The 14,456-nt window shown below is 41.3% G+C and overlaps 1 protein-coding gene across 1 annotated transcript in view; it reads right to left on the bottom strand.

Moving 5' to 3' along the window:
• Positions 1–847: 847 nt before the first annotated feature.
• LOC310871137 (glycosylphosphatidylinositol anchor attachment 1 protein-like) overlaps positions 848–14,456 on the bottom strand; it is a 14,854-nt gene continuing 1,245 nt past the window's right edge. Inside the window, 12 exon segments of the mRNA XM_083782626.1 lie at positions 848–3,003; positions 3,311–3,481; positions 5,251–5,447; positions 6,089–6,151; positions 6,944–7,097; positions 10,493–10,689; positions 11,669–11,865; positions 13,189–13,289; positions 13,959–13,983; positions 13,986–14,048; positions 14,051–14,108; positions 14,247–14,358. Coding sequence (XP_083638752.1) covers positions 2,760–3,003; positions 3,311–3,481; positions 5,251–5,447; positions 6,089–6,151; positions 6,944–7,097; positions 10,493–10,689; positions 11,669–11,865; positions 13,189–13,289; positions 13,959–13,983; positions 13,986–14,048; positions 14,051–14,108; positions 14,247–14,358 — 1,582 coding nt within the window. The 3' untranslated portion in view covers positions 848–2,759.

Below are 14,456 nucleotides of genomic sequence, written 5' to 3'. Positions count from 1 at the left end.
ACCTAACCGAACTGCGTGTAGGGTCCGTTATTACAGCGATGATGTCATTTATTGACTCAGATGCCCTACACATGAACCTGTACATAAGGTTACATACTGTATATACAGCAGAGCAGGTACAGTAGGTACCCGGACACTAACAAACATCTGGCTAGCACTGGAGCTTCTTGGCACTCTCAGCAGCAGCCTCATACAGTCATTATAGGCCACTGTGAGTCGTCTGATGCTGCTTTCTCTGTAGCGGCACCAAAGGTGTGCAGTATACAGCGGTGTACAGACGGATCTAAAGAGCGATATCTCCACAGGTAAGCCTACCGAGCACATGCTAAGTTTGTGACACAGCATGTTCGCTTGGGCATACAGCTTGCGTCGCTGTCTATAGATGTCCATCAGAGATAATATGGCCCAAATAAGTGATCTGACTGCACACACCAAGGGCAGTGCCAGCCAGATGAAAGTCAGTAAAGACTGAATGTCTGTCTTCCCTACTTCAGATAATCATGATTCTACTTTTTCTTAGCGTTGAGTTCGATCCCGGGCTCCCCCAGAGTTAGTGTCCAAGTGTCTTTGAGCAAGATGATGAACCCCTAATTGCTCCCCATGTGCAGGTGTGTGAATGTAATGCACAAACAAATTACAAAAAAATGCTTTGGATAAAAGCGCTATATAAATGCCACCATTTACGATATAACATTGGTGAGGACCAATTATATGAAGATAGGTTGAAAATTGGTGCCGCCGTCCTTTATGTATAATAGAGTACATGTACTTGGTTACTTTCAACCACTGCATGGAATAAGATGAGAAATATATACGGTACCATTTTCTAATTCATCATCAAGTCATCATCGATCACATCTGTCTTTTATTTTGGCATTTATAAATTAAAAATAGTACACATGGTTCAGTTAACAAACAAGTATAAAAACACAAATAGTGACACTTTGTGCAGCACCTGCAGACCTTCAGATGTGGCACAGCTTCTCTGTCGTAACCACTTAAGCCCTATTATTTAATTGTACCATGAATAGTACAAACAGCCGATCTACCAGCCTACGTGGTGTTGTGAGAACGTAGATCTATTTTCATTATTTTGGTCCTACAGTGACAAAATAGGGACGCCAGGCTGAAAGTGGTTGTTCACCTTTCCTCCCTGGCTTAGATCATGTTGGAGCTTTTGCCTTATTTCGTTTAAAGGAGAATTCCATGCTAGAAGGCTTTCTTACCTTTATTTGTAGTCGTTACGTCCCCACCAAAGAGGTCCAGGTGTTATTTTGTGCAAAAGTGCATTATTGGCTATTTCCGCTAATATAAGTCCTCAATTTATTTCCATCGAAATTAGTAGTAAAGTGTGCTGCGTGGGATACCATTTACATTATGAAGAGAGGATATATATGAGCGATGGCAATAAGCGAATTAGCACAACACCCCAATGCCCCATTCAATTCAATGCAATTCAATTCATTGAGGGCTTATGGTAGGGGAAATAGCCAATAATGCGCTTTTGCACAAAGTAACACCAGGACCTCTTTGGTGGGGACGTAACAACTAGGCCTACAAATAAAGGTAAGAAAGCCTTCTAGCATGTAATTCTCCTTTAAGATGAGCTCATCCACATCACTGACAAACGATCATTAATTAAAACACCCAGTGCAGTAGTTTTCCTCGTGTACCAGAAAATAGAATATACCCCTTAAAACATTCACAGCAAAGTATTTAAACCTTTTTTTGTGTGTGAATTTTATCTGTATGGTAAAGTATGTTTACATACTAACATACTAAGATACTTACTTACTTAGCAGGCATAAAATGTCAGCACTTGAATTGCAAAACCAGGTTCCAGTCCCTGGTAAGGACACAGAAGTTACAGAGTGCAGCTTTAACCAACATCACCAGCTGTTACACATAATGATTACACTTTAGAACTCAGTGGTTCTCAAACTGTTTCATGTCAAGGACCCCCAAATTAACCCGTGGACCCCCATTTGAAAAGACATGCCAGGGAACCCCATAAGAGAAGATTCTTACGGCTCTAGCAATGATTCTCAACCCGTTTAATTTCATGGGCATGTTTAGTTTGACATGCATTAGTCTACGGACCCCCATGTAATGGCATTTCTATCTCTGAGACCCCAATTTATATTGTAAAATCAATGTTAATTTAACTCTGAGAGTGTACAAATGGAACCAAACGGACCGCGTTACAGACCCATAACGGTCCATTTGGTTCCTAACTATCATTTAGCTGGGGACCCCCTGGAACTCCCGCAAGGACCCCTGGGGGTCCCCAGACCCCACTTTGGGAACCACTGCTTTAGAAAGGCCCCCCATTTGAATACAAAAGCACTCCATTCTCAATAACATGGAAACAACATGATCTGTGATTTCAAATTTAACAATACACTGAATCTGTAATTATCCTTGAACTGAAAGCCTTTTCTTTGAATTAATTAGATCATTTTCCACTTATATTAATTAATAATAATAAATAATAATAATAATGAAGTGCTTGAAGTATAAACATCACAAAACCAACAAAAAACAAACGTGTGTACTTTCCAAGACAAATGAACAGGCAATGTTACTAACGGACATTAAGTCAGTCGCTCTTCATGCTCTATCCATTGGAAGGCAAAACCTGAGTACAAATCATAGTGTCCACTGACATTCAGACACCCCCCTCCCCCACCCACACTGTCATTGCCTGTGTGTCCACAATCATCCCCACGTGTTGTACGAGTAGAAAGAATCTAATAGAGCTACTTCCAGAAGAGAATGTTCCAGAACAGCAGCCAGCAGGGGTAGACCATCAAGGACACCAGAGGGTAGACCAGAGAGCCGTACAGGCAGTTGTCCAGGATGCCCTGCGAGATGACGGACAGGAAGAGCATCCAGCCCTCCATGAAGCTGACGGGCGTCTCCTGCAGCTCCTGGAAGAAGAACACACAGAAGAGGAGCGTGCAGGCGGGGCTGAGGGCGATCATGATGAAGGCTGACAGAGCCCTGCATGGGGGGAGGGAGGCAGGAGGGAAAGAAGAAGCATGTTAGTATGTACTAATATGTGCTACATGTTGTTAGTGCTGCTTGGTTGTTTTCAATAGTATGCACGACTCGTGGGGCAACTTGTAAAGTCCCAAATCGTTTAGGTTCCAAAAGGAACACAAATTGTTTCATCGTTTAGTTATTTTGAAATGGTGAATTGTGAGTGAATTTCAGGGAAGGAACCAACTACTTAATTCCAGGTAGTCCATTATCCAGCACTAAGCAAAGTGAAAGACAAAAATGAATAATGATGCGTAGAGTGTATTACTTGGGTACGTGGGGTGTGATGTAGGCGGCCATGGGCACCAAGGTGACCGCCAAGATGAAGCCCAGGGAGAAGTTGATGAGGGCGGTGCAGCCCAGCAGCACAGCCAAGTACAACACAGCCACCAGCTTCAGAACCTTCCAACCCTGCTCGGTACCCTGCCCTGTCAGGAGCCTGGTGGTGGAGAGTTACACAGCACAAAAAAGTGAAAAAAAGAGAGAAAAAGTCATTGACACCATAACCGTTTAAACTCGCGTGCCTAAAATAGCTGTTCTACAGGCTGTTCTACACATGGCGGACGCAAAGCTAGGGTATTAATGTTTTCAGTGTGCCAGACCATTGTACAACGGAGCATAACTTAGCCAGTGACCAAAAGTTGCAAATGTTCATTGCAATGCCGTCAGATTTGCATATAAATACCCCCCCCCCCCCCCCCAGAGGCTGAAATTCACACAAATTAAAAATCTCTGGACTATTTATTATTGTGAAAGATATCCCCCAAATGTAAAATATTATTATTATTATTTTATTTTTTTAAAGATATTTTTTGCGGCTTACGCCTTTTATTGATTTTTTAAGGGACAGATAGTAGGCTGACAGGAAACGGGAGAGAGATGGGGGGATGACATGCGGTAAAGGCCGTGTCGGGTTCGGGAGTCGAACCCGCGGCACACCGCGACTGGATCACCAGTCCGGTACCCAGACTGTTACGCTACGGCCTGGGCCTATTATTATTATTTTAATAATTATGTGCATAACTTTTGCAAAAAACTATATTTCTTTTTACATAATTTCCTCTGATAAGTCCTAGTAGTAAAAAGTAGTAGTAAGGTTGAAATCTCTTTTTTGCAAGTAGAAATATATCAGGGTCAACTCTTTCCAAGCCAACAGCACCATCTAGTGGTTGGTGCTAGGGCTTTCACTTCTAGTGATTTTTACTGAGGGCTACATGGGACTAGTTGCCTAGTTTACTAGTCGATTAGTTGTTTAACTAGGCCTACCTATTATAATAATAATAATAATAATAATAATAAAAACATTATAATAATATTTGTACATATAGTTGTACATTTAAAAACGGTGTACATTGGTGACTATAACTATAATCTATCTGATCTTAAGGCCTACAAAAACGGGGAAAAAGTATATATATATATTTTCTTATCAACTAGTCAACTAGTACCAACAAGGTCAACTAGTGGATTTACTAGTCGACTAGTTGAAAAGTCTACTAGTTGCTTAAAGGCCTAGTTGGCACTGCCACGCTTTTCAGCCTGCGCCGTCCGTATTTGAAGCGACACCACCAGTATTGACCTACTTCCGGGAACACGGAAGCATAGCAGGGCCCTGCGTTAGATCACAACAGCTGAAACGGTCCCCCGAGGTCGCCATAATGTTTTATTGACCTCCCAAAAACATGGATGTTTTGTATGATCACCTCAATCTGAGCTCAATTCCAACACAAAGAGTGTTTTTCGATCTAGCCGGGGACAGGAGGATGGAAAATGATCCATGACGTCACCGACGTGGAAGCGAAGCGTTGCATGGCGATGATGATGCCAAGAGCCGGAAAGAATCCTTATTAAACATTATAATAAACCCTTATCTCGTCCAATCTCGCCCTAGGCCATCTGTGATCATTAATTAATCTCGCCCAAAGGAAAGTTCCATGAAATATGGGACTACTTTTATTTGTATATTAAAGGATGGTTGGATTAACAATTAATTAATTTTCTAATACATTACAGATGATATAATCACTATTATCAACAGAATGTGGAGGGGCGTTTAGGTTTTTGTTTGTTTTTGTCATATTTTTTTGAGTAAGTCATGTGTATTTTGTATGCTTAATTGAAAAACCATTAAAAAACTTTGACAAAAAAAAAGTTAATGTAATATAGGTGGGGAATGAGTAATCTATGTCAGCTAGCATCAGCGTCTACCTGTTTGTGTTGTGAGGAAGAGCAAGGCCTGCCGTGTAGATGGCAATGACTGTCAGGACCACAGCCTCCGTCTCAGACACGGGGAAGTGCTCCACGGCCATCTCCTGAGAATGGATGGGCAGCGTGTACAGAGCTGCACCTGTGAGGTGGCTGATCACCAGTGGAGTTAACACAGACAGCACCCCGGGACTGGAGGGCTAGTGACACAGTGGACAGAAGAAGCAAATTTTTAGTTTTAGTTTTAGTCACAGCCTCTTGAATAGTTTTCATTTAGTTAGTTAGTTTTAGTCACCCGGAATGTTTTAGTCGACTTAATTAAATATCATATTTTATTCGACTAAATCTACAGTTGATTTAGTCGACTAACATGCATTTTGGCGGGCCTTGATGCCGTCGTAATGACACTTGCTGAAAATAGCCAATAGCCAGCTGAAAATAGCAGATCTACAAGCTCACAACGCGTCGCAGCGCAAAGCGTTGTGAGCTTGTAGATCTGCCAGTTTGACTTATACTGGATCTCTTGTCCACTAGTCCCTTCCTAACATTTTAGCCTAGTTTTTATTTGTTGATGAAATTGTGAACATAGACATAGATTTAGTCATCATAGCTTAAGTTTTCATTTAGTTTCCATTTAGTTTGTCAGTGAAAAAAGGTAGTCGAACATTTTTTGTCATAGTTTTAGTCGACAAAATCAACACTGGAAGAAGTTGAGTACTGTTCTTTTCCCACTGGAATATGGTTACACTTACACATTTGCAAAAATTATTCATTATCTTCTTTTGTCATGAAATAAAAGGAGAAGGCAAAGAGATAGATAGAGAAAGAGAGTTCATCTAACCTGCTCGATGTCATCTTCTTCTCTTGGTGGAGGAGATACAAGTTGAACCCATAAGTCTAAGGCCTGTATCATTGGTCAAGGGCGCCCACATTTAGATTCAACACATTTAATTTTACCTATCAAATCAAATGTTAACACAAATGGCATCAAAGTCTTCCAAGCTTATACTGAATGTGTGCAACAACAAGTCTATATTTATTCATTTCAGGTTTCCATCCAATCCAATTGATGTAAAAATATCACCAAAAGATGCTTGGGACTTGGGAGTGTTCCTGGTTTGGTTGTCTGGCTGAATCTCAAAGTGTCTTTGAGCGATATACACTCACCTAACTGCTCCCAATGAATGAGAACTCGCCAGTTTACCAAGTCGCCACGGCGAAAATTCTTCATCAATGTCTTCATCGTTATGCTAACATGCTGTCTTCATCAGTGTAGTGTGTCAAACTCACAGATGTTATAGTTCATTTCCAAAGTGATCAAATTATTTTGTGCGAGTATGTGAATACCAATGATAAGTAAGGCCTACCATTTCAGGAATTGTTTACTAATGAATTACACTGTTTCGGTGTTTAAACTTTTAGCATTCCTACTTTCTCTAGTGTTAACTCTAAACAACTCTCCTCTCTCTCTCTCAATTCAATGCAATTTAAATGAAGTTGAAGTCAAACAAAAATGCACTAAATAGTGGCGAGTTGGTAAAGTTCTCCGGACACCCTCCCAATGACGAGGTTGGTACTACATTGCATCTGTCGGTGAGTGAGCACTGAGTAGTACTGTATGTGTGTGCGTGGGTGAAATTGTAAAACGCAAGACGCTGTACAAATATCGTACCATTGACATTTACCAAAAGGATACACGAAGCAACAGGATCAGAGCAAGCAGGCCGAAGGCTGGCATGTAGTAACCGATGGAGACGAAGCGAGAGAGCGAAGGCATGAGATAGAAGAAGTAGGACTGGTGGAGGCGTTCCAAGAGATTGTTGAGTTTACGAAACATTCCTTCGAAGAGCCTGTGGAAAACAAAACACAGTCCAGTCCAGATTAGTGCTGCACAAAAAAAAGGTTGCAATCTAGACACCTATGAGATCTCATTTCTAAATTTGAGCGAGAAACGTGCAACACTGGTGGTTGGCTGTCCAATTCGTTTTAGTTACTCTTGTGTTTTTGCTACATGAGAGGGACTTTAAGAGAGGTTTAGGTCAAGCATTTGATGTAGTCTGTTTAAAGCCACAGTAGTTGGCCCCAGGTGCCACATTTTGAATGTAGTAATGTTCAGCACATTTGAGCAAGAATCGTGCAGCATTAGTCCAGATTCCAGATCCAAGTCATTAATACTGAATATCTGCAATCATATCAAATACTGCATACAAAGGATCTGAAATTGACTGGACTAAAAGGTAGGCTAAGTGAGTGATATTCTTTTGTCAAAACAAAAAGTTGTGACAGTAATCATTGCTATAGTGTTTGTTCAGTAACAGAGGTCTCCCTGTCTCTCCAGCTCTTTAATAAACAGAAAATACATTTTCAGGTAGGTGACAAAATTCCAGACCATCAGGAGAGAGTAGCTATTTATGAGCTTAATCTTTATAGTGTTCCAGTTCCAATTTTGTCTGCTCACTTCTTTGTGTCATCACAATTGTATTCCATCCTGACTGCGTTCTCTATCCTGATTGGATAATATTGGTATCCTGACCTGAAAATGCATTTTCTGTTTAATAAACTCAACTCACGATACAATTTGAATCACGATATTGGGTTCACGATACGATTCACGATTGTTTTAAACAAATCCAGTATTGTCTGGTATTGTTCTTTTACAATATGGTTTGTTTTCAATACTGTATAGCAAATGACAGGAAACATTTTTAATCATTTCTCTTCCTCAAATCTCGAATCCTGTTTTTTAACATATGTATCTTTCAACATAATTATGTATCGCGATACATGTTTTTATTAAATCAATTTAAATTGCCACCAGTTTATATTGATATACGTTACAAACTTACATGCCTACTCTCTAGCAATGAGTAGGCATCTATATCACAATATGAAGCTTTTTAACAATTATTTTAAAAATAATCTGTCAGATCAGTAGAATTACAATGATAAAAAGCACAAAGTCACCCCATCTACAGCGTCACAATATCAAATTCAGAACACACACGCATGATTACAAGGAAATAACAAAGATGAAAATGATTGCAGACCTACAAGCTTGCAGATATTTTCAGATTTGGTGTAGAGGAACAAAGGAGTGGGCCAACTAAGGATAGACCATAGAGTATTAAAAGGATAGAGACTGATCTGGCGCGAAGCTCCTCCCCCTCCGCTATTCATGTCAGTGGAAGTTGCTCAGTGGCATTTTGAAGCCACCGGAGGAACCGTCTATTTACGCCTTTTTGGGCGCATTTCCGCATTTGACCTCCAAAATTTGTAGGTCAAATGCGGAAGTGCAAACGAGCGCTCAATGTTAAAGCCCAGCTGCACGGGGTTTCCTCGTCATGAATCCACGGGTCTGCCTGCAGTCCTTCCTCTTACCACTAGGGCCCAGCGCTTCAACGTTGGAGTGCATAGCTGGCCCCTTGGGATAGACCCCTGGAGGACCCCAGTCAATCAAGTAGGGATCAATCGATTAACTAATTAGTTGATAATAAGGCTTTTGTTCTTTTTTTTTCTTTTTTTGAGAATCTTAATTTCCTAATGTCTGACATAAAAATCTACATTTGGCAGATATACAGAAAGAATACAAAAGGCATATTATATTCCTTAATGAATACATTATTTGACTATATGAGATAAGGGCCAGGCAATGGCATCTTTTATGAGGAATACAATTAGCCCTTCGCTAAATCCCACCACAAAAAGTGATTGTCCAATGCCAGTCCAAATAGTTTAGCAACTGTTGCAGCTTTCGCCACCCTCATGGCTGTCAATGTTATTTTGCATGGCTGTGTTGTTGAACATATACACGGCTAACGTCGGGAAAGTTATACGACTGAACCACCCAGGTGATGGCAATAATACTAATAACCGTCATGTTGCACATACCGTGCAACATGAAAACTCCTGTCGGGCGTTCGTTAAAAGTTCATTTCTCCCTCTGTCATTTCCTCATATTTCTAGTTTATTTAAATAATGTCATGCAATGTCATAGCCTACTGCAGGCCTGGTTGACTGGTTTAGAAGACATTTTGATGCTCTTGCTACTGAAATGATCGATTATTTATATGGAGAAATCTCGTCATTTAATATGCATCTCAATGGGGGAGAAGGACAGCTTGCCACGTCTCCTCGCTGCTAACGTGCCTATTGGACAAGGATGGGTTGGGGAGGGACTTAGCGAAGAGCTAATTCAATGAAAAGTGCACTGTCTTGTCTGTCACATTATGCAAAAGCAGAGACGTTTCCGTGGCTACCAAGGTGGGGGGGGACTGCATTACATTCACAGAAAACCGTCCAATGATAGAACCACAGAATTTTCAATTAATTGTTCACGGTTAAAGGACCACTTTTCTTCATATAATAGACCGTCCTCACTAATAATCTTGAAAAAATGGTGCAATTTGTTTCTACTCGGCTTGTGTCTCATAGGAGGGCTGTGGGCAGTTCAGAAACCGTCTTCCAGTGACATTATCGATGGGGAATACAAGCTAATAAAAACTGCAGGCTTTCTAGTCCTGAAAAGTTGCAATGCGAAAATGGAAGCCATCGTTCTCACGATAATGAAAATCTAAACATTTTTGTAAAGGAATCTTGTTTAAAAAATAATCTGCCTAATGATGATGTCACTGGAAGACGGTTTCTAAACTGCCCACAGCCCTCCTATGAGACACAAACTGAGTAGGAAGAAATCGTGCCATTTTATCATGATTATTAGTGAGGACTCATTATATGAAGATAGGTTGAAAAGTGGTCCTTTGAGTTTCTTCTTTCTCTGAAGAATTTCTTAACGGTGATTAATACATTTTGGATTCATTGTTAACATCCCAACAAACAAGTATAAATTGAAAACGAGATGATTCATCTCAAGGGGCTATTCCCAATAAAGAATTTCCATATATATATATATATATATATATATATATATATATATATATATATATATGAATATATATTTTGTAAAGATATTTGTTGTAGATTGTAGATTTACAATAGTTTGACAGGAAACGGGAGACAGTGTGGGGGGGAGACACGCAGCAAAGGTCGTCGGGATCGGGACTCGAACCCACGACCTTGGCTGGGTAAGCCTAGTGGTGCCTGGACCGCTCGGCTGGCCCAGGCCGACCAAGAATATTTCAAGAGGCTAAAACAAGTGCCCATCATAATGGCAAACGTATAAACGACTGAACTGGATCGTCGACAGAGAACCGTTGCTCCGTCACCACGTGAGCAAAATGGCACCGACCTGCCGACGGTGGTGGCATCAGTCTTGTACTGGCGGAAGCTGTTGATCCCCGTGATGGTGGCAGCTTCGATGTGGTAGCGCAGGAACAGCCCGTGGTCTCCCCAGGGACGTCCGCTGGCCTGTTTCAGTACCATCAGCATCATGGTCTGGACCGCGTGGCTGTAACCCGACGCAGTGTCCCAGTCGTTCCTCTGAAGCTGTGGAAGAGATGACAGCCGTCCAACGTCTCAATCTTCACTCGTAGAATACACGAACAATTATTATTGCCCATTGCTAAATGATTGCAACGTAAAGCGAGAGTAAATGTGATTCTCTTGAAACGGCTGCAGGCGGTTTTCAACAGTGGTGGAGAAAGTACTTAGGTAAAAGTATCAATACTGCAATATAGAAATACTCTGTTTGGCCAGATTAGAAATCTGCAACAAGGTGCTCATCTTTTACAACTGGTTTACAGAATTGGTGCAAAAAAGACGAGACCAAAGAATTCTTGGAGAAAAATAGAAAAGCCTTTAATTTAAAGTAGCTAATGCATTGCAAGATTAAAATGCACCTAGGTCCTTTTTAATCTTGCAATGAAGCCACTTCAAATTAAAGGCTTTTAATTTTCCTACAAGAGTGCCTGGGTCTCATCTTTTTTTTTGCATAGAAATACAAGTACAAGTTAAAAGACTGTAATTAAAAATGTACTTGAGTAAAAGTACAAAGGTATTGACATCAAAGTACAAAAAGTAAAAATACTCATTTCAAGTTTTCAAATGTATTAAAAATCTTTTGAAAACAGCAGACCTACAAGCTCACAAATGCATCGCATCGTCAGCTTGCAGATCTATCTATTTTCAATGTATATAGAGCCGCTGAAGTGTTTAATAATGTATGTTTTGTAATTACAATATAAATCTACAAAGTAACTAAAGTTTAGATTTTCAAATAAATGTAGCAGATTAAATTATTTGGATCAGAGATGTACCGGAGTAGAAGTTCTAAAATGTAACAGTCCGTAAATGTACTTAGTTGCTTTCCATCACTGGTTTTTATTTTTATTGATTTATTTATTCATTCAATTAACTTTTTATTGAATTTTAAACAAACTTACATGAAAACGAAAAAGACTAGGACAATATAACAGAAAGAAAAACTAAACAATATGCACATACTGGTTGGTTTTCAAGTTCATACCTTGCCCTGGATGGTACAGAGGACCCCTATCTTCTGGCAGAAGGCATAGAAGAGGTTGGCCAGGTCCAGGTTGGGCAGCTGACCGTTAAGCCCCTCCAGAACTAGGTCTAAGCTGGTGATGACGTCGCTGCTGAGCTCCAAGGACAGTGCTGCCTGGATGGAGCCACCGCGACCTTGGAGTGGAGAGTAGTCCATACCTGACCAACAAGACAAAGAGAGGTGTGTGGCGATAAGTTCAGCTCAAGAGAGAAGAACTAGCCTAGATCAAAAGATCATTCCTTCTACGGACTGGTTGAAAGAGAATTATGCAAGTGTGAGATTGGAATTAATAGGAGAGTTAAAAGTCAAAGTCAAGTCAAATGGGAAAGGATTCAGGTTTTTTTATACCTTGCAATAGTTACTGTATGTGGGAACTGGGAATAGGTTACACCTCATCTACACTGCCAGCGATGCGAGCGAGCGAACGATGAAATCTCATTAGAATCCATGTTTTTCATTGTGACTGTCCTGACGTACCGCGAGCGACAACGCGCCGTGCAGCGACGTCGTCCACCCCTCCTATATTCGCTCGCAGAATCTCTGTTGAGCGAGGTTTCGCCTCAGTCCCCAAACACTTATTGGTTGAGATCTACACACTACACATTTCTTTCTTTCTTTTTTTGGCTCAGGCTACGTCGCATATCGCCGTCGGAAGGCTCGCTCCTTGCCTGTGTAGTGTGTAGATGAGGTGTTACCTGCAAGCCTCGAATTAGCGCTATCGTAAAGTCCTCGTAAAGAGCTGGCTGAATAGCAACCATCAATTTCATCAAGTTGAGTTGTAGCAGGTTTGTTTTTCTTTTTTTAGTTGTGTAGTATGTTAGAAAATGTATTGATTATTGATTTAAAAATGTCCTGTATGTCTTTGCTTCCATAGATACTTAAAAATAAATAGATGCCTCACTGGTTCATTGGAGCGACGTGTCTCTAATGAAGGCAGGAAGTCAAGCGGAAGTGCTGAAGGCATTTTCTAAAGCCCAAGTGACATCACTCATGCGACTCCTCCGTGTCTCTCGCTGTCACTCAAGTGACTACTGGCCAATCACAGTGCGTCTTTTCCGGGACTTGTGTTACGCACGCAATGCTTCGCAAGGAATCTCTGGAAAATTGTGCCTTCAATTTTGACACACGCCCCAGAGCCGGAAGAGGCGTCTACCTTTATACTGTATGTCTACGTTTGCTACACCCTAGCCCGGATGTGATATTACGTAACATATACATTACATATACACAGACAATAAGCCATAGATCACAGCCACAGACAGAATTAAAAGTTAATTCCTAACACTGTGACCCAGGGCTAGTGGGAGTGATGTCACTATAAAGTTTTTTTGTTTTATACTTTCGACAGATCTGTGCAAATAATATTATATGTTCATATTATTGTAACATTTCTGTCAAAAAGACCAATGTTAAACGCTAGTACTTACAGTACTGACCTGTAGTGTTGGTGTGGTGGTAGCCCTCCAGCCTCTAGTACTGACCTGTAGTGTTGGTGTGGTGGTAGCCCTCCAGCCAGGCCTGCATACCAATCAGATCATGATCATTCACCAGGAAGATGATATCCTTGGCCCAGTAACCTGACCTGTAAAACAGCACAACAGCCATCATTACAACAAATACCAGAACTATCTCTCCGCTCAACATATTCTCTGGAGCTATGCTCCAGCGACGCCGGCCTCCTTGTGATCCCCAAGAAGATCAGGCTCAAAACCTGGGGCGACAGGGCCTTCTCTGTGGCCGCCCCTACCCTCTGGAATGCCCTCCCCAAACACATCCCTCACTCCCCACCTTCAAAACCGCACTGAAAACCCACCTGTTCAGAATAGCATTCCCTAGCTGATGTGTTTTTAACTTGTTACATGTACTGTTTTTATTGGTTTTATTCTTATTTTACATGTTTTCCTAATAAAGTTGTCATTTTCTCATGTCCGTCCGTCCGTCCCCCGGCCCCCGCACATGTAAAGCCTCTTTGAGTAGATTACATGCGAACAACAATTTAATTGTATGAATTGATTGAATACTAAACAAAATCTCAACGGTATTCATGCAGAGTGAGGTCAGGTGTAAGGCTGTGAGGGCTAGTCTAGCTTGCACTCTTGGTTCTATATGCAACAATCTATAAAAATGGCAGGGTACTCATTCAGGAAGTACTGTGTCAAGCGAAAAGAGGCAGGGTACTAGGGTAGGGTACTCACTCCTAAAGTACTGTGTCAAGCGAAAAGAGGCAGGGTACTAGTCTAGGATAGGGTACTCACTCCTAAAGTACTGTGCTAGGCAAGCAGTAGGCCCACCGCCTGGTTGTTGTTATTCCCTGGGCTGCAGGGCGCACTCAGCACCAGGGCTCTGTGCGAGGGGCTCTAGGAGCCCGCAGGATCCCATATACATTAGTGCCTTTCACCAACTGGAGAGAAGAGAGGGGAAACATAGGGACATCAATGAAAGGAAGCACAAGGAGAACAGATTTGGCATAGTTCTTGCTACACTAAAACTGTCCATATTTAATATGCATAGCCATTCATCTGATTTAATTCAAACTCACATATCTCTCTTTGTTTTCATCAGGGAAGGGAAGCTGGCGTGTGAAGGTTTGGGTAAACACCTCCAGCCCTCGGGACTGCATGGTTTTCACCAGCCAATCCACTGGCATCCCACTGCACAGAACAAGACTGATTAGAGTGGAGTCAAGATAGGTTGTTTAACAGCTGATGCTGCTTGGGGTGACTGAAGGAAGCTTCATCATGACAGTTTT

This window comes from Protomyctophum parallelum, assembly GCF_964188405.1.
Source record: "Protomyctophum parallelum genome assembly, chromosome: 14".
Classification (NCBI taxonomy): Eukaryota; Metazoa; Chordata; class Actinopteri; order Myctophiformes; family Myctophidae; genus Protomyctophum; species Protomyctophum parallelum.
The sequence above is the reverse complement of the archived record's forward strand: the minus strand, read 5'-3'. Positions and strand labels throughout refer to the sequence as shown.